The sequence below is a fragment of the Oncorhynchus gorbuscha genome, linkage group LG04, assembly GCF_021184085.1.
Source record: "Oncorhynchus gorbuscha isolate QuinsamMale2020 ecotype Even-year linkage group LG04, OgorEven_v1.0, whole genome shotgun sequence".
Taxonomy (NCBI): domain Eukaryota; kingdom Metazoa; phylum Chordata; class Actinopteri; order Salmoniformes; family Salmonidae; genus Oncorhynchus; species Oncorhynchus gorbuscha.
The window spans coordinates 2,374,500-2,394,206 of record NC_060176.1 but is presented as its reverse complement, the minus strand read 5'-3'; the positions used below and the strand labels follow the sequence as shown (position 1 = coordinate 2,394,206).

At 43.9% G+C, this 19,707-nt stretch overlaps 1 protein-coding gene across 1 annotated transcript in view; it reads left to right on the top strand.

Moving 5' to 3' along the window:
- The window catches only part of fbn1 (fibrillin 1), a 191,314-nt gene that overhangs the window by 69,084 nt on the left and 102,523 nt on the right, over positions 1-19,707 (top strand). The window contains 11 exon segments of the mRNA XM_046345486.1: positions 60-179; positions 310-447; positions 2,893-2,943; positions 4,090-4,215; positions 4,393-4,620; positions 7,499-7,624; positions 7,792-7,920; positions 12,549-12,674; positions 13,167-13,292; positions 13,580-13,702; positions 16,022-16,147. Coding sequence (XP_046201442.1) covers positions 60-179; positions 310-447; positions 2,893-2,943; positions 4,090-4,215; positions 4,393-4,620; positions 7,499-7,624; positions 7,792-7,920; positions 12,549-12,674; positions 13,167-13,292; positions 13,580-13,702; positions 16,022-16,147 — 1,419 coding nt within the window.

Genomic DNA, 19,707 nt, shown 5'->3' with positions numbered 1-19,707 from the left:
TCATATAGATGTGTGTGTGTTTCTTGTCGATATTGATGAATATGTGTTGTCTCCTGCAGACATTGATGAGTGTGAGTCGAAGCCGTGTGTGAACGGGGACTGTAAGAACAGCCCGGGGTCCTACGTGTGTCTCTGCTCAGCAGGCAGCACGCTGGACGCCTCTGGAACACAGTGTATAGGTACGTGAGAGGATGTTACTTTTGACCAGAGGATTAGGGGACTACTATCTGAGGGGCTAAAATGTCAGCTATGAAATGTTATGATGTTTATTAGTACAGTCCTCTGCCCTCCCTCTCCCTGTCCCTGTAGAGACCAGTAAAGGCACATGTTGGCTGAAGGTGATTAACGGACGCTGTGAGATCAACATCAACGGAGCCACTCTGAAATCACACTGCTGCTCCACACTGGGAGAGGCCTGGGGAAGTCCCTGTGCCAAGTGTGAACCAGGTTAGTGGGAACCTACAGAACTATATAGAACCATATGGAACATCTAGAACTTATAGAACCTATTTAACCTGTAGCCCTTCTCTGGGGAGAGGCCTGGGAAGTCCCGGTGCCAAGTGTGAACCAGGTTAGTGGGAACCTACAGAACTATATAGAACCATATGGAACATCTAGAACTTATAGAACCTATTTAACCTGTAGCCCTTCTCTGGGGAGAGGCCTGGGGAAGTCCCTGTGCCAAGTGTGAACCAGGTTAGTGGGAACCTACAGAACTATATAGAACCATATGGAACATCTAGAACTTATAGAACCTATTTAACCTGTAGCCCTTCTCTGGGGAGAGGCCTGGGGAAGTCCCTGTGCCAAGTGTGAACCAGGTTAGTGGGAACCTACAGAACTATATAGAACCATATGGAACATCTAGAACCTATTTAACCTGTAGACCTTCTCTGGGGAGAGGCCTGGGGAAGTCCCTGTGCCAATTGTGAACCAGGTTAGTGGGAACCTACAGAACCATATAGAACCATATGGAACTTCTAGAACTTATAGAACCTATTTAACCTATAGCCCTTCTCTGGGGAGAGGCCTGGGGAGGAACATGTGCCTAGTGTGAACCAGGTGAGAATTAGAACATGTACTGTAGCTAGGTGAGAATTAGAACCTGTACTGTAGCTAGGTGAGGGTTAGAACCTGTACTGTAGCTAGGTGAGGGTTAGAACCTGTACTGTAGCTAGGTGAGAATTAGAACCTGCACTGTAGCTATGTGAGGGTTAGAACCTGTATTGTAGCTAGGTGAGGGTTAGAACCTGTACTGTAGCTAGGTGAGAATTAGAACCTGTACTGTAACTAGGTGAGAATTAGAACCTGTACTGTAGCTAGGTGAGGGTTAGACCCTGTACTGTAGCTAGGTGAGAATTAGAACCTTTACTGTAACTAGGTGAGAATTAGAACCTGTACTGTAGCTAGGTGAGGGTTGGAACCTGTACTGTAGCTAGGTGAGAATTAGAACCTGTACTGTAGCTAGGTGAGAATTAGAACCTGTACTGTAGCTAGGTGAGAATTATAACCTGTACTGTAGCTATGTGAGGGTTAGAATTTGTACAGTAGCTAGGTGAGAATTAGAACCTGTACTGTAACTAGGTGAGAATTAGAACCTGTACTGTAGCTAGTTGAGGGTTAGAACCTGTACTGTAGCTAGGTGAGGGTTAGAACCTGTACTGTAGCAAGGTGAGGGTTAGAATCTGCACTGTAGCTAGGTGAGAATTATAACCTGTACTACTGTAGCTAGGTGAGGGTTAGAACCTGTACTGTAACTAGGTGAGTATTATAACCTGTACTGTAGCTAGGTGAGAATTAGAACCTGTACTGTAGCTATGTGAGGGTTAGAACCTGTACTGTAGCTAGGTGAGAATTAGAACCTGTACTGTAGCTAGGTGAGAATTAGAACCTGTACTGTAGCTAGGTGAGGGTTAGAACCTGTACTGTAGCAAGGTGAGTGTTAGAATCTGCACCGTAGCTAGGTGAGAATTAGAACCTGTACTGTAGCTAGGTGAGAATTAGAACCTGTACTGTAGCTAGGTGAGAATTAGAACCTGTACTGTAGCTAGGTGAGAATTACAACCTGTACTGTAGCTAGGTGAGAATTAGAACCTGTACTGTAGCTAGGTGAGAATTAGAACCTGTACTGTAGCTAGGTGAGAATTAGAACCTGTACTGTAGCTAGGTGAGAATTAGAACCTGTACTGTAGCTAGGTGAGAATTAGAACCTGTACTGTAGCTAGGTGAGAATTAGAACCTGTACTGTAGCTAGGTGAGAATTAGAACCTGTACTGTAGCTAGGTAGAAATACAACCTGTAGTGTAGCTAGGTAGAATTATAACCTGTACTGTAACTAGGTGAGAATTATAACCTGTACTGTAGCTAGGTGAGAATTAGAACCTGTACTGTAGCTAGGTGAGAATTAGAACCTGTAGTGTAGCTAGGTAGAATTATAACCTGTACTGTAACTAGGTGAGAATTAGAACCTGTACTGTAGCTAGGTGAGAATTAGAACCTGTACTGTAGCTAGGTGAGAATTAGAACCTGTACTGTAACTAGGTGAGAATTAGAACCTGTACTGTAACTAGGTGAGAATTAGAACCTGTACTGTAGCTAGGTGAGAATTAGAACCTGTACTGTAGCTAGGTGATAATTAGAACCTGTAGTGTAGCTAGGTAGAATTATAACCTGTACTGTAACTAGGTGAGAATTAGAACCTGTACTGTAGCTAGGTAGAATTATTAGCTAGGCCTCTGTACCAAGTGTGAATGATCCTATAACTGGGGCCAGGAGTTTTTCCCGGTCAGGTCATGACCAGATCTATTACACATGAAAGCCTTTAGGTCAGGGTCTCACATAATGTGGAGGTATTTGAATATGTCTTGTTCTCTCTTCCTCCTCCTCTTTCAGATCATTTCTGCACTAAGGGTTATGCTAGAGGCAGAGGGACCATCTGTGAAGGTAATGCCACCTGGAGAAGGACTCCGACAAGACACATCTTTCACTGAGCAAATACACATGTTCCCTCAAATCCAGTGTTGGATTTCAAAAATGGGTTATAATACAGTTTTCTGCATTGATTGTTTGCGTTAGCATGTATCAAATGACGCTTTATTTACACAGCACATTTCAGACATGAAATGCAACACAATGTTCTTCACAAGACAAAACAAACAAAACAAAAATGGAAATATTTACTACTCAACAAACAAAAACTAAAGAATAACAATAAAAACTAAAAAGCACCCTAAGGAATGGCAAAGCTAAAAATGTGTGTTTTCAAAAGATGTCTACAGTTTCGGCCCCCCTCAGGTTCTCTGGCAGGCTAATCCAGAATCTGGGGGATAATAACTAAATGCTGCCTCTCCATGCCTCTTGGTCTTTGGCTTTGGGATAGTTAAAAGGCCAGTGCCAGAGGACCGGAGGGACTTACTGGGTACATAACTTAAAAGCATGTCTGACATGTATTGGGGTGCACAATCGTGGATTGATTTATAAACCAATAGAAGAATCTTAAAATGAATTATATTACTCACAGGCAGCCAGTGCAGAGACCTTAAAACCGGTGTAATGTGTTCTCCGTCTGGTCTTGGTCAGTACCCGTGCTGCAGCATTCTGTATGTTTTGCAGTTGACCAATGGCTTTCTTGGGTAGACCAGAAAGGAGAGCATTACAGTAGTCAAGCCTGCTTGTAATAAAAGCATGGATGAGTCTCTGTAGAAACGACGGCATCTTGGCAATGTTCCTCAGGTGGTTTAAAGCTATTTTGGTCACATTCCCAGTATGTGATTCTTCAAAATTGAGTTCAGAATCTAAAATAACCCCTAGATTTTTTACCTGGTCTTTCTAATTGTCTTATTGGATAAAGTATATAGAGCTCAAAACATTCATAAATGCAATGGCCTTGGAGTCAGTCTCTTTGTCAACATGAATATTAAAATCACCCAACGCAATGATTTTATCATAGTTCTCATGGACAATACATAGTTCTGTTAGTTCACTTAACCTTGTATTATTCTGTTGTTGATAACAGGCTCTAGTATGTGTGTCTGTTGTGTTTCTAGTGTTGTGATGTTGTTAGGTTGTGTGTTCTCTCTCCACCTGTAGATGTTAATGAGTGTGAGGTGTTTCCGGGGGTGTGTATCAATGGGAAGTGTGTGAACACCGTGGGTTCCTTCATCTGCCAGTGTCCCTCTGGGATGACCGTCGACGCCACCGGACGAACATGTATAGGTGGGTACTGTAGTCCACAAGCACTACGCTAATGGGTACTGTAGTCCATTACACTGTTGTGTACTCCACAAGAATTATACGATTCAAAATGGGGTCATTGCCTTTCATTTCCAGATGTACTACATTTTGTTAAACTGATGATCCTTTACGGTGTTATCGTATGTTTCCCCCCTGCAGACCTGCGTACAGAGCAGTGTTATCTGAGCCACGAGGATGAGCGTTGTGGAGCCCCTATCCCGGGTCGTCACCGTGTGGACGCGTGCTGCTGCTCGGTGGGTGTGGCCTGGGGCCCGGAATGTGACGAGTGTCCGGAGAAAGGCTCTCAGGAGTACAGCCAGCTCTGTCCCAGGGGACCCGGCTTCGCAAACAGAGGAGACTTCATGAATGGACGGCCCTTCCTCAAAGGTTGGCCGGATACATTCCATTTCAAACCTAGTCCCTTCCCCTACCTTCTATATTCCTTCAGGTCCTTCCTCAAAGGTTGGCCGGATATGTTCCATTTCAAACCTAGTCCCTTCCCCTACCTTCTATATTCCTTCAGGTCCTTCCTCAAAGGTTGGCCGGATACGTTCCATTTCAAACCTAGTCCCTTCCCCTACCTTCTATATTCCTTCAGGTCCTTCCTCAAAGGTTGGCCGGATACGTTCCATTTCAAACCTAGTCCCTTCCCCTACCTTCTATATTCCTTCAGGTCCTTCCTCAAGGGGGCATACAATGCAAATAGTACGGGTAGCCATTTGATTACCCGTTCAGGAGTCTTATGGCTTGGGCGTATAAACTGTTGAGTAGAGAGAACAGTCTATGACTGGGGTAGCTGGGGTCTTTGACTATTTTTAGGGCCTTCCTCTGACACCGCTTGGGGTAGAGGTCCTGGATGGCAGGCAGTTTAGCACCAGTGATGTACTGGGCTGTACGCACTACCCTTGCGGTCAGAGGCCGAGCAATTGCCGTACCAGGCAGTGATGCAACCAGTCATGCTCTCGATGTTGCAGCTGTAGAACTTTTTGAGGATCTCAGGACCCATGCCAAAACTTTTTAGTTTCCTGAGGGGGAATAGGCTTTGTTATGCCCTCTTCACGACTGTCTTGGTCTGTTTGGACCATTCTAGTTTGTTGTTGATGTGGACACCAAGGAACTTGAAGCTCTCAACCTGCTCCACTAGAGTCCCGTCGATGAGAACGGGGGTGTGCTCGGCCCTCCTTTTCCTGTAGTCCACAATAATCTCCTTAGTATTGGTTACGTTGAGGGATAGGTTGTTATTCTGGCACCACCCGGCCAGGTCTCTGACCTCCTCACTATAGGCTGTCTCGTCGTTGTTGGTGATCAGGCCTACCACTTTTGTGTCATCTGCAAACTTAATGATGGTGTTGGAGTCGTGCCTTGCCATATAGTCATGGGTGAACAGGGAGTACAGGAGGGGACTGAGCACGCACCCATGGAGAGCTCCAGTGTTGAGGATCAGTGTGGCAGATGTGTTGCTACCTTCCCTCACCACCTGGGGGCGGCCCGTCAGGAAGTCCAGGATCCAGTTGCAGAGCGAGGTGTTTAGTCCCAGGACTCTTAGCTTAGTGATGAGCTTTGAGGGTACCATAGTGTTGAACGCTGAGCTGTAGTCAATGAATAGCATTCTCACATAGGTGTTCCTTTTGTCCAGATGGGAAATGGCAGTGTGGAGTGCAATAGAGATTGCATCATCTGTGGATCTGTTTGGGCGGTATGCAAATTGGAGTGGGTCTAGGGTTTCTGGGATAATTGTGTTGATGTGAGCCATTACCAACCTTTCAAAGCACTTTGTGGCTACGGACGTGAGTGCTACGCGTCTGTAGTCATTTAGGCAGGTTGCCTTTGTGATCTTGGGCACAGGAACTATGGTGGTCTGCTTGAACATGTTGGTATTACAGACTCAGTCAGGGACATGTTGAAAATGTCAGTGAAGACACCTGCCAATTGGTCAGCACATGCCCAGAGCACACGTCCTTGTAATCCATCTGGCTCCGCAGCCTTGTGTATGTTGACCTGTTTAAAGGTTTTGCTCACATCGGCTACGGAGAGCGTGATCACACAGTCGTCCGGAACAGCTGATGCTCTCATGCATGCCTCGGTGTTGCTTGCCTTGAAGCAAGCATAGACGTGATTTAGCTCGTCTGGTAGGCTCGTGTCACTGGGCAGCTCGCAGCTGTGCTTCCCTTTGTAGTCGGTATTAGTTTGCAGGCCCTGCCACATAAGACGAGCATCGGAGCCGGTGTAGTATGATTCAATCTTAGCCCTGTATTGACGCTTTGCCTATTTGATGGTTCGTCGCAGGGCATTCTTGTAAGCTTCCGGGTTAGAGTCCCGCACCTTGAAAGCGGCAGCTCTACCATTTAGCTCAGTGCGAAGGTTGCCTGTAATCCATGGCTTCTGGTTGGGGTATGTACGTACAGTCACTGGGGACGACGTCCTCGATGCACTTATTGATAAAGCCAGTGACTGATGTGGCGTGCTCCTCAATGCCATCGGAAGAATCCCGGAACATGTTCCAGTCTGAGAAAAACAGTCCTGTAATTTAGCATCTGCTTCATCTGACCACTTTTTTATAGACCGATTCACTGGTGCTTCCTGCTTTAATTTTTGCTTGTAAGCAGGAATCAGGAGGATAGAGTTGTGGTCGGATTTACCAATTGGAGGGCGAGGGAGAGCTTTGTACGTGTCTCTGTGTGTGGAGTACAGGTGATCTGGAATTGTTTTCCCTCTGGTTGCACATTTAACATGTTGATGGAAATTTGGTAGAAGTGATTTCAGTTTCTCTGCATTAAAGTCTCCGGCCACTAGGAGCGCCACCTCTGGGTGAGTGGTTTCCTGTTTGCTTATTTCCTTATACAGCTGACTGAGTGTGGTCTTAGTGCCAGCATCTGTCTGTTGTGGTAAATAGACAGCCGCAAAAAAGTATTGCTGAAACCTCTCTAGGCAAGTAGTGTGGCCTGCAATTTATCACAATATACTCTACTTCAGGCGAGCAAAATCTAGGGGAAATGACAACAAAATAACAGGTGAGCAAACTCAAAAACCTGCTGTAACCTCTCTCTCTCTCTCTCTCTCTCTCTCTCTCTCTCTCTCTCTCTCTCTCTCTCTCTCTCTCTCTCTCTCTCTCTCTCAATTCGATTCAAATGGCTTTATTGCTATGGGAAACATATGTTTACATTGCCAAAGCAAGTAAAATATATAATAAGTCCTTCTCTCTCTCTATTTTTCTCTCTATCTCTCTCTCTATCTCTCCATCCCTCCTTACCTCCCTCTTTCTTAGATATAAACGAGTGTAAGATGATCCACAGCTTGTGCTCCAATGGGAAGTGTAGGAACACCATCGGTAGTTTCCGTTGTCGCTGTGACAACGGCTTCGCTCTGGACTCTGATGAGAGGAACTGTACAGGTCAGTCTACAGCTCATACAGAGCATACATCTAGAGCTCCGTCTAAAACTTTCAGACACACAAGATAGTATATGGCAAAACAGCGCGTCAGAAATACTACATTACTCACAATGCAATGTCTCTTAATGTGTTTTTGGAAACTGTGATGTGGGTGTTTCTCCTTTCAGACATCGATGAATGCCGTATCTCTCCAGACCTGTGTGGTCAGGGCACGTGTGTGAACACAGGTGGGGACTTCGAGTGCGAATGTTTTGAAGGTTACGAAAGCGGCTTCATGATGATGAAAAACTGCATGGGTGAGTAGAGGACCTAAACACACCTGAACACACCGGGACATACCTGGACACACCTGCACACACCTTAACACACCTGGACACACCTGCACACACCTGGACACACCTGCACACACCTGGACACACTTGCACACACCTGCATACACCTTAACACACCTGGATACACCTTAACACACCTGCACACACCTGGATACACCTTAACACACCTGGATACACCTTAACACACCTGCACACACCTGGATACACCTTAACACACCTGCACACACCTGGATACACCTTAACACACCTGCACACACATGGATACACCTTAACACACCTGGATACACCTTAACACACCTGCACACACCTGGATACACCTTAACACACCTGTATACACCTTAACACACCTGGATACACCTTAACACACCTGGATACACCTGCATACACCTTAACACACCTGGATACACCTTAACACACCTGCACACACCTGGATACACCTTAACACACCTGGATACACCTTAACACACCTGGATACACCTTAACACACCTGGATACACCTAACTGGATACACCTTAACACACCTGCACACACCTGGATACACCTTAACACACCTGCACACACCTGGATACACCTTAACACACCTGCACACACCTGGATACACCTTAACACACCTGGATACACCTTAACACACCTGCACACACCTGGATACACCATTAACACACCTGATACACCACACACCTGGATACACCTTAACACACCTGGATACACCTTAACACACCTGATACACCTTAACACACCTGGATACACCTTAACACACCTGGATACACCTTAACACACCTGGATACACCACACACCTGGATACACCTGGATAACACACCTGGATACACCTTAACACACCTGCACACACCTGGATACACCTTAACACACCTGGATACACCTTAACACACCTGGATACACCTTAACACACCTGGATACACCTGGATACACCTTAACACACCTGGATACACCTGCATACACCTTAACACACCTGGATACACCTTAACACACCTGATACACCTTAACACACCTGGATACACCTTAACACACCTGGATACACCTTAACACACCTGGATACACCTTAACACACCTGGATACACCTTAACACACCTGCACACACCTGGATACACCTTAACACACCTGCTTAACACACCTGGATACACCTTAACACACCTGCACACACCTGGATACACCTTAACACACCTGATACACCACACACCTGGATACACCTTAACACACCTGGATACACCTTAACACACCTGGATACACCTGGATACACCTTAACACACCTGGATACACCTTAACACACCTGCATACACCTTAACACACCTGGATACACCTTAACACACCTGGATACACCTTAACACAACACACCTGGATACCACACCTTAACACACCTGCACACACCTGGATACACCTTAACACACCTGCACACACCTGGATACACCTTACACACACCTGCACACACCTGGATACACCTTAACACACCTGCACACACCTGGATACACCTTAACACCTGCACACACCTGGATACACCTTAACACACCTGGATACACCTTAACACACCTGCACACACCTGGATACACCTTAACACACCTGGATACACCTTAACACACCTGCACACACCTGGACACACCTGGACACACCTGGGACATACCTGGACACACCTGGATACACCTTAACACACCTGCACACACCTGGACACACCTGCATACACCTAACACACCTGCACACACCTGGATACACCTTACCTGGATACACACACCTGGACACACCTGGATACACCTTAACACACCTGCACACACCTGGATACACCTTAACACACCTGCACACACCTGGACACACCTGGACACACCTGGACACCTTAACACACCTGGACACACCTGATACACCTTAACACACCTGGACACATACACACCTGGACACACCTGGATACACCTTAACACACCTGGACACACCTGGATACACCTTAACACACCTGGGACACACCTGCACACACCTGGACACACCTGCACACACCTGGATACACCTGGACACACCTGCACACCACACCTTTAACACACACACACCTGGATACACACACACCGGACCTACACACCTTAACACACCTGGACACACCTGGACACACCTGGACATACCTGGACACACCTGGACACACCTGGACACACCTGGACACACCTGGACACACCTGGACACACTGGACACACCTGGACACACCTGGACACACAGGGACACACCTGCACACACACACCTGGACACACCTGGACACACCTGGACACACAGGGACACACCTGGACACACACCTGGACACACCTGGACACACCTGGACACACCTGGACACACCTGGACACACACACCGGGACATACCTGGACACACCTGGACACACCTGGACACACCGGGACATACCTGGACACACCTGGACACACCTGGACACACCGGGACATACCTGGACACACCTGGACACACCTGGACACCACCCGGGACATACCTGGACACACCTGGACACACCTGGACACACCGGGACATACCTGGACACACCTGGACACACCTGGACACACCGGGACATACCTGGACATACCTGGACACACCTGGACACACCTGGACACACCTGGACACCTGGACACACCTGGACACACCTGGACACACCTGCACACACTTTCACACACCTTAACACACCCGGATATACACCTTAACACACCTGCACACACCTGCACACACCTGGACACACCTGGACACACCGGGACATACCTGGACACACCTGGACACACCTGGACACACCGGGACACACCTGGACACACCGGGACATACCTGGACACACCTGGACACACCTGGACACACCGGGACATACCTGGACACACCTGGACACACCGGGACACACCGGGACACACCTGGACACACCGGGACACACCTGCACACACCTGGACACACCTGCATACACCTGGACACACCTGCACACACTTTCACACACCTTAACACACCCGGATATACACCTTAACACACCTGGATACACCTTAACACACCTGGACACACCTGGACAGACCTGAACACACCTGAACACAACCGAACACACCTGGACACATCTGGACAGAGCTGAACACATCTGGACAGAGCTGAACACATCTGGACAGAGCTGAACACATCTGAACACATTTGGACAGAGCTGAACACATCTGGACAGAGCTGAACACATCTGGACAGAGCTGAACACATCTGAACACATTTGGACAGAGCTGAACACATCTGGACAGAGCTGAACACATCTGAACACATTTGGACAGAGCTGAACACATCTAAACACATCTGGACAGCTGTCCCATCCCAGTACTAGATTCTTCCTCTATCAGTACTGTATTGTGGAGTACATGACAGATTAAAACATATTCAGTCTATAATAACATAATAACACATAAGGAAACTCCATCTCCATAGTAACTCCATCTCCATAGTAACTCCATCTCCATAGTAATTCAATCTCCATAGTAACTCCTTCTCCATAGTAACTCTGCCACAGGCCCTTAAAACACTCTATGAAGTGGATCAGGGCAGGGGAGTCCTGCCATGCTGACATCCTGTTACAGACCCAGTACTCAAGCACCGTGTGTGTGTGTGTGTGTGTGTGTGTGTGTGTGTGTGTGTGTGTGTGTGTGTGTGTGTGTGTGTGTGTGTGTGTGTGTGTGTGTGTGTGTGTGTGTGTGTGTGTGTGTGTGTGTGTGTGTGTGTGTGTAGGAAGAGAGGGTGATTCGCTCCCCAGGCCTGTGTTGTGTGCGTGTTACAGCCTTTATGGGAATACCAGCCATACATTTAGAGCACGCTCAGATCACTCCCTATACTCTCAACCCACAGTACCATTTTTCTCTGGATAATTGTATTTTACTGCTTGATTTACACACACACACACTCCAGCATCCAGACGGTTTTATATGCAATTACTGGTCATAATGTCCTGACATCTGTGAAAATGTTTCATGTTCAATGGTTTATTTCTCTATTTATGAATGTAATAGCCATGGCTTGGCTTTGAACACATTCCTGACTGAGTGAAATTATATTTATTATTCCCACTAAGTAGTAATGACTACAGATGAGAAAATATGGATAAATAGTCTGACGTATGTGACTCTCGCTCTCTCTTTGTCTTTCTTTCTTTCTTTCTTTCTCTCTGTCTATGTGTGTGTGTGTGTGTGTGTGTGTGTGTATGTGTGTGAGTGTGTGTGTGTGTGTGTGAGTGTGTGTGTGTGTGAGTGTGTGTGTGTGTGTGTGTGTGTGTGTGTGTGTGTGTGTGTGTGTGTGTGTGTGTGTGTGTGTGTGTGTGTGAGTGTGTGTGTGTGAGTGTGTGTAACACAGTGTGTGTGTGTGCACACAGTGTGTGTGTGTGTGTGTGTGTGTGTGTGTGTGTGTGTGTGTGTGTGTGTGTGTGTGTGTGTGTGTGTGTGTATGTGTGTGTGTGCGTGTGCGTGTGCGTGTGCGTGTGCGTGTGTGAGCGTGTGTGTGTATGTGTGTGAGTGTGTGAGTGTGTGTGTGTGTATGTGTGTGTGTGTGTGAGTGTGTGTGTGTGTGTGTGTGTGTGTGTGTGTGTGTGTTTGTCTCTCTCTCACTCTGTGTTCTCTCCTCCCAGACATTGATGAGTGTGAGCGGAACCCTCTGCTGTGTCGCGGTGGTGAGTGTGTGAACAACGAGGGCAGCTTCCAGTGTTTGTGTCCCGACGGACACGAGATTGCCCCCGACGGATCCGCCTGTCTCGGTGAGTGATGAGGTCATCAGTGTGAGACCCTTTTTTGGTTCCAGGTAGAACCCTTTTGGTTTCAGGTAGAACCCTTTCAACCAGGGACAGCTGAAGAACCTGAAAGCCTTTTATTAAGAGTGTCGGCTGCCTTAAAACTAGGACACATCAATGAAATAGTGTGGTGACTGAGAGAACCTGAGTTGATTTAATTGCAACAAATACAAAAAGATTTCAGAATGTCCCTGGGGTTATATTATTTTAAACAGCACATCCGGTTTGAACAGGAATACCGGGTTGCCCGGTAATTTCTTGACATTTTCTCAGGAAGAAAAATGTGTAGATTCTCTGGAAAATATGAAACCCTAGTGTGTGTGTGTGTGTGTGTGTGTGTGTGTGTGTGTGTGTGTGTGTGTGTGTGTGTGTGTGTGTGTGTGTGTGTGTGTGTGTGTGTGTGTGTGTGTGTGTGTGTGTGTGTGTGTGTGTGTGTGTGTGTGTGTGTGTGTTCCACAGATATTAATGAGTGTGAACTGAGTGAGAAGCTGTGTCGGAACGGTCAGTGTGTGAATATGATTGGACGTTACCAGTGTTCCTGTGATACTGGATATAAATCCACGGAGGACAGACTGGCCTGTGTCGGTAAGATAACTCTGTTCCAACAACTACACTGTTAGTTCTCTATTATTCAACTAGTATTGGGATTTGTCTGCGTCCTTCAAACAGGAAAGGGGTGTTGATATAGTACTATTTGTTTTTGTGTCATATGAACCAGTGTCTGTAGCCATGGCGACCAAATCCTTCAGACTTAAATGACAGAAATGCTTGATGTGTAGGATATGAAGAGTTATGAGCATGTCTCAAGTTATGTTTCATTCTTATGATGTGTGTGTAGTAACATGTGTGTGTTCATTCCCTCCTGCATGCAGACATTGATGAGTGTACGATCCAGAATGGAGGTTGTGAGACATTCTGTACCAACTCAGAGGGGAGCTATGAGTGCAGCTGTCGCTCTGGATACGCCCTGATGCCAGACCTCAGGACCTGCACTGGTCAGTAGGACTGTTAGATGATCTCTCTCTCTCTCTCTCTCTCTCTCTCTCTCTCTCTCTCTCTCTCTCTCTCTCTCTCTCTCTCTCTCTCTCTCTCTCTCTCTCTCTCTCTCTCTCTCTCTCTTGTGTCTCTCTCTCTCGTGTCTCAGTCTCTCTCTCTGTCAGTCTATGTCTCTCTGTCCTCCACCCCTATACTTCAACCCAACCTGAGTCTGTTTGTCTATTTGTTCACCAGGAGCCAGGGAGAGCCCTATAACACTTAAATACTCTGTGTTTCTAGACAGAGAGACATAGACGTCCTACCTCCAGACAGGGCCTTGTGAGGGGACTGGGAATCATTTCCTTTGATATCAGTCTCATCCCTCTCAACACATGACTCCCATTGGCTCTGTTACCAGGGAGAGATACAACAGCCCAAGTCATACAATATGGTAGAATAAATTGAAACACAGAAGCACATTGTTGACTAATCTTACCATTTCTCCATGTTTTCTCCTGTTTACTGTTGGTTGCCAGGTGAGCAGCTATGCAACATGTGTTTCCTCAGCTGGTATGAATGTGAACTGGTCTATGTTCAACTGACTGTCTACAGTCTGTCCTTACAGACATATGTGTGTCTGTCCTTCTCTGTCCTTACAGACATATGTGTGTCTGTCCTTCTCTGTCCTTACAGACATATGTGTGTCTGTCCTTCTCTGTCCTTACAGACATATGTGTGTCTGTCCTTCTCTGTCCTTACAGACATATGTGTGTCTGTCCTTCTCTGTCCTTACAGACATATGTGTGTCTGTCCTTCTCTGTCCTTACAGACATATGTGTGTCTGTCCTTCTCTGTCCTTACAGACATATGTGTGTCTGTCCTTCTCTGTCCTTACAGACATATGTGTGTCTGTCCTTCTCTGTCCTTACAGACATATGTGTGTCTGTCCTTCTCTGTCCTTACAGACATATTGTGTCTGTCCTTCTCTGTCCTTACAGACATATGTGTGTCTGTCCTTCTCTGTCCTTACAGACATATGTGTGTCTGTCCTTCTCTGTCCTTACAGACATATGTGTGTCTGTCCTTCTCTGTCCTTACAGACATATTAGTGTCTGTCCTTCTCTGTCCTTACAGACATATGTGTGTCTGTCCTTACAGACATATGTGTGTCTGTCCTTCTCTGTCCTTACAGACATATGTGTGTCTGTCCTTCTCTGTCCTTACAGACATATGTGTGTCTGTCCTTACAGACATATGTGTGTCTGTCCTTCTCTGTCCTTACAGACATATGTGTGTGTGTCCTTCTCTGTCCTTACAGACTATTGTGTCTTCTGTCCTTACAGACATATGTGTGTCTGTCCTTCTCTGTCCTTACAGACATATTAGTGTCTGTCCTTCTCTGTCCTTACAGACATATGACATATGTGTGTCTGTCCTTCTCTGTCCTTACAGACATATGTGTGTGTCTGTCCTGTCCTTCTCTCTGTCCCTTTACAGACATATTGTGTCTGTCCTTCTCTGTGTGTCTGTCCTTCTCTGTCCTTACAGACATATGTGTGTCTGTCCTTCTCTGTCCTTACAGACATATGTGTGTCTGTCCTTCTCTGTCTGTCCTGTTACAGACATATGTGTGTCTGTCCTTCTCTGTCCTTACAGACATATGTGTGTCTGTCCTTCTCTGTCCTTACAGACATACAGACATATGTGTGTCTGTCCTTCTCTGTCCTTACAGAGTGTCTGTCCTTCTCTGTCCTTACAGACATATGTGTGTCTGTCCTTCTCTGTCCTTACAGACATATGTGTGTCTGTCCTTCTCTGTCCTTACAGACATATGTGTGTCTGTCCTTCTCTGTGTTACAGACTTAAAGACATATGTGTGTCTGTCTGTCCTTACAGACATATGTGTCTCTGTCCTTCTCTGTCCTTACAGATATATGTGTGTCTGTCCTTCTCTGTCCTTAAAGACATATGTGTTACAGACATATGTGTGTCTGTCCTTCTCTGTCCTTAACAGACATATGTGTGTCTGTCCTTCTCTGTCGTTACAGACATATGTGTGTCTGTCCTTCTCTGTCCTTACAGACATATGTGTGTCTGTCCTTCTCTGTCCTTAAAGACATATGTGTGTCTGTCCTTCTCTGTCCTTACAGACATATGTGTGTCTGTCCTTCTCTGTCCGTACAGACATATGTGTGTCTGTCCTTCTCTGTCCTTACAGACATATGTGTGTCTGTCCTTCTCTGTCCTTACAGACATATGTGTGTCTGTCCTTACAGACATATGTGTGTCTGTTGTATTGGTGAGTGTTGTAGTGAATGTGTTATTCTGTCTCCCTCCAGACATTGATGAGTGTGAGGACAGTCCAGACATCTGTGACGGAGGCCAGTGTACCAACATCCCAGGAGAGTACCAGTGTCTCTGCTTCGATGGATTCATGTCTTCTGAAGATATGAAGACCTGTCTGGGTAACTAACCTACCTGTCTAGCGCTCTAAGCCACTGCCTCCAGAATACATGTAGCATTGTGAGCGTGGGCTTCCAATCTGACCCTCAGCTCTTCTAGAACAGCCTGTCTCCTCTCCTCAGCCATTCACGTTGCTGTCTAATCAACACAAAACAACAGGGAAGGAGTGGGACCACACCACTGCTTCAAGAACTAAAACTACCTAACCCCCAGTAGAGTTGTGTGGGTAAACTCTCACACACATAGTATCATACAGTGAGACAGTATTAGTAGTTAGTTTGTGACATGGTAAACTCTAGTTTTAAACAGTGAGACATAGTATTCAGTAGATTAGTTTTGAATGGTGAGACATGTATTCAGTATTCTTATTAGTTTTGACATGGTGAGACATGTATTCAGTATTGTTATTAGTTTTAAAAGGTGAGACATGTATTCAGTATTGTTATTAGTTTTGAATGGTGAGACATGTATTAGTTTGTTTTGAATGGTGAGACATGTATTCAGTATTGTTAGTTTTGAATGGTGAGACATGTATTAGTATTAGTGTTAGTTTTGAATGGTGAGACATGTATTCAGTATTGTTAGTTTTGAATGGTGAGACATGTATTCAGTGTTATTAGTTTTGAATGGTGAGACATGTATTAGTGTTAGTTTTGAATGGTGAGACATGTATTCAGTATTGTATTAGTTTTGAATGGTGAGACATGTATTAGTGTTAGTTTTGAATGGTGAGACATGTATTCAGTATTAGTGTTAGTTTTGAATGGTGAGACATTGTTAGTTTTATTGAGACATGTATTCAGTATTGTTATTAGTTTTGAATGGTGAGACATGTATTCAGTATTGTTATTAGTTTTGAATGGTGAGACATGTATTAGTGTTAGTTTTGAATGGTGAGACATGTATTCAGTATTGTTATTAGTTTTGAATGGTGAGACATGTATTCAGTATTGTTATTAGTTTTGAATGGTGAGACATGTATTCAGTATTAGTGTTAGTTTTGAATGGTGAGACATGTATTCAGTATTGTTATTAGTTTTGAATGGTGAGACATGTATTAGTGTTAGTTTTGAATGGTGAGACATGTATTAGTGTTAGTTTTGAATGGTGAGACATGTATTCAGTATTGTGTTAGTTTTGAATGGTGAGACATGTATTAGTGTTAGTTTTGAATGGTGAGACATGTATTCAGTTTAGTTTTGAATGGTGAGACATGTATTCAGTATTAGTGTTAGTTTTGAATGGTGAGACATGTATTCAGTATTGTTGTTAGTTTTGAATGGTGAGACATGTATTAGTGTTAGTTTTGAATGGTGAGACATGTATTAGTGTTAGTTTTGAATGGTGAGACATGTATTAGTGTTAGTTTTGAATGGTGAGACATGTATTAGTGTTAGTTTTGAATGGTGAGACATGTATTCAGTATTGTTATTAGTTTTGAATGGTGAGACATGTAGTATTAGTGTTAGTTTTGAATGGTGAGACATGTATTAGTGTTAGTTTTGAATGGTGAGACGTGTTAGTTTTGAATGGTGAGACATGTATTCAGTATTAGTGTTAGTTTTGAATGGTGAGACATGTATTAGTGTTAGTTTTGAATGGTGACATGTACATGTATTAGTGTTAGTTTTGAATGGTGAGACATGTATTCAGTATTAGTGTTAGTTTTGAATGGTGAGACATGTATTCAGTGTTAGTTTTGAATGGTGAGACATGTATTAGTGTTAGTTTTGAATGGTGAGACATGTACATGTATTAGTGTTAGTTTTGAATGGTGAGACATGTATTAGTGTTAGTTTTGAATGGTGAGACATGTATTCAGTATTAGTGTTAGTTTTGAATGGTGAGATGTATTGTTATTAGTTTTGAATGGTGAGACATGTATTAGTGTTAGTTTTGAATGGTGAGACATGTATTAGTGTTAGTTTTGAATGGTGAGACATGTATTAGTGTTAGTTTTGAATGGTGAGACATGTATTAGTGTTAGTTTTGAATGGTGAGACATGTATTAGTGTTAGTTTTGAATGGTGAGACATGTATTCAGTAGTGTTAGTTTTGAATGGTGAGACATGTATTCAGTGTTAGTTTTGAATGGTGAGACATGTATTCCTTGTATGGTGAGACATAGTGTTAGTTTTGAATGGTGAGACATGTATTAGTGTTAGTTTTGAATGGTGAGACATGTATTAGTGTTAGTTTTGAATGGTGAGACATGTATTAGTATTAGTTTTGAATGGTGAGACATGTATTTTTGTGTTAGTTTTGAATGGTGAGACATGTATTAGTGTTAGTTTTGAATGGTGAGACATGTATTCAGTATTGTTATTAGTTTTGAATGAGACATGTATTAGTGTTTGTTTTTGACAGTATGTTATTAGTTTTGAATGGTGAGACATGTATTAGTGTTAGTTTTGAATGGTGAGACATGTATTAGTGTTAGTTTTGAATGGTGAGACATGTATTAGTGTTAGTTTTGAATGGTGAGACATGTATTAGTGTTAGTTTTGAATGGTGAGACATGTATTAGTGTTAGTTTTGAATGGTGAGACATGTATTCAGTATTAGTGTTAGTTTTGAATGGTGAGACATGTATTAGTGTTAGTTTTGAATGGTGAGACATGTATTCAGTGTTAGTTTTGAATGGTGAGACATGTATTAGTATTGTGTTAGTTTTGAATGGTGAGACATGTATTAGTGTTAGTTTTGAATGGTGAGACATGTATTATTAGTTTTGAATTAGTGTTAGTTTTGAATGGTGAGACATGTATTCAGTATTAGTGTTAGTTTTGAATGGTGAGACATGTATTCAGTGTTAAGAGTGTCTGTCAGCCTTAGTTTTGAATGGTGAGACATGTATTCAGTATTGTTAGTTTTGAATGGTGAGACATGTATTAGTGTTAGTTTTGAATGGTGAGACATGTATTAGTGTTAGTTTTGAATGGTGAGACATGTATTAGTGTTAGTTTTGAATGGTGAGACATGTATTAGTGTTAGTTTTGAATGGTGAGACATGTATTAGTGTTAGTTTTGAATGGTGAGACATGTATTAGTGTTAGTTTTGAATGGTGAGACATGTATTAGTGTTAGTTTTGAATGGTGAGACATGTATTAGTGTTAGTTTTGAATGGTGAGACATGTATTAGTGTTAGTTTTGAATGGTGAGACATGTATTAGTGTTAGTTTTGAATGGTGAGACATGTATTAGTGTTATTGTCCTTAGTTTTGAATGGTGAGACATGTATTAGTGTTAGTTTTGAATGGTGAGACATGTATTCAGTATTGTTAGTTTTGAATGGTGAGACATGTATTAGTGTTAGTTTTGAATGGTGAGACATGTATTAGTGTTAGTTTTGAATGGTTTTGAGACATGTATTAGTGTTAGTTTTGAATGGTGAGACATGTATTCAGTATTGTTGTTAGTTTTGAATGGTGAGACATGTATTCAGTATTAGTGTTAGTTTTTGGTGAGACATGTATTAGTGTTAGTTTTGAATGGTGAGACATGTATTAGTGTTAGTTTTGAATGGTGAGACATGTCAGTATTGTATTATTACAGACATGT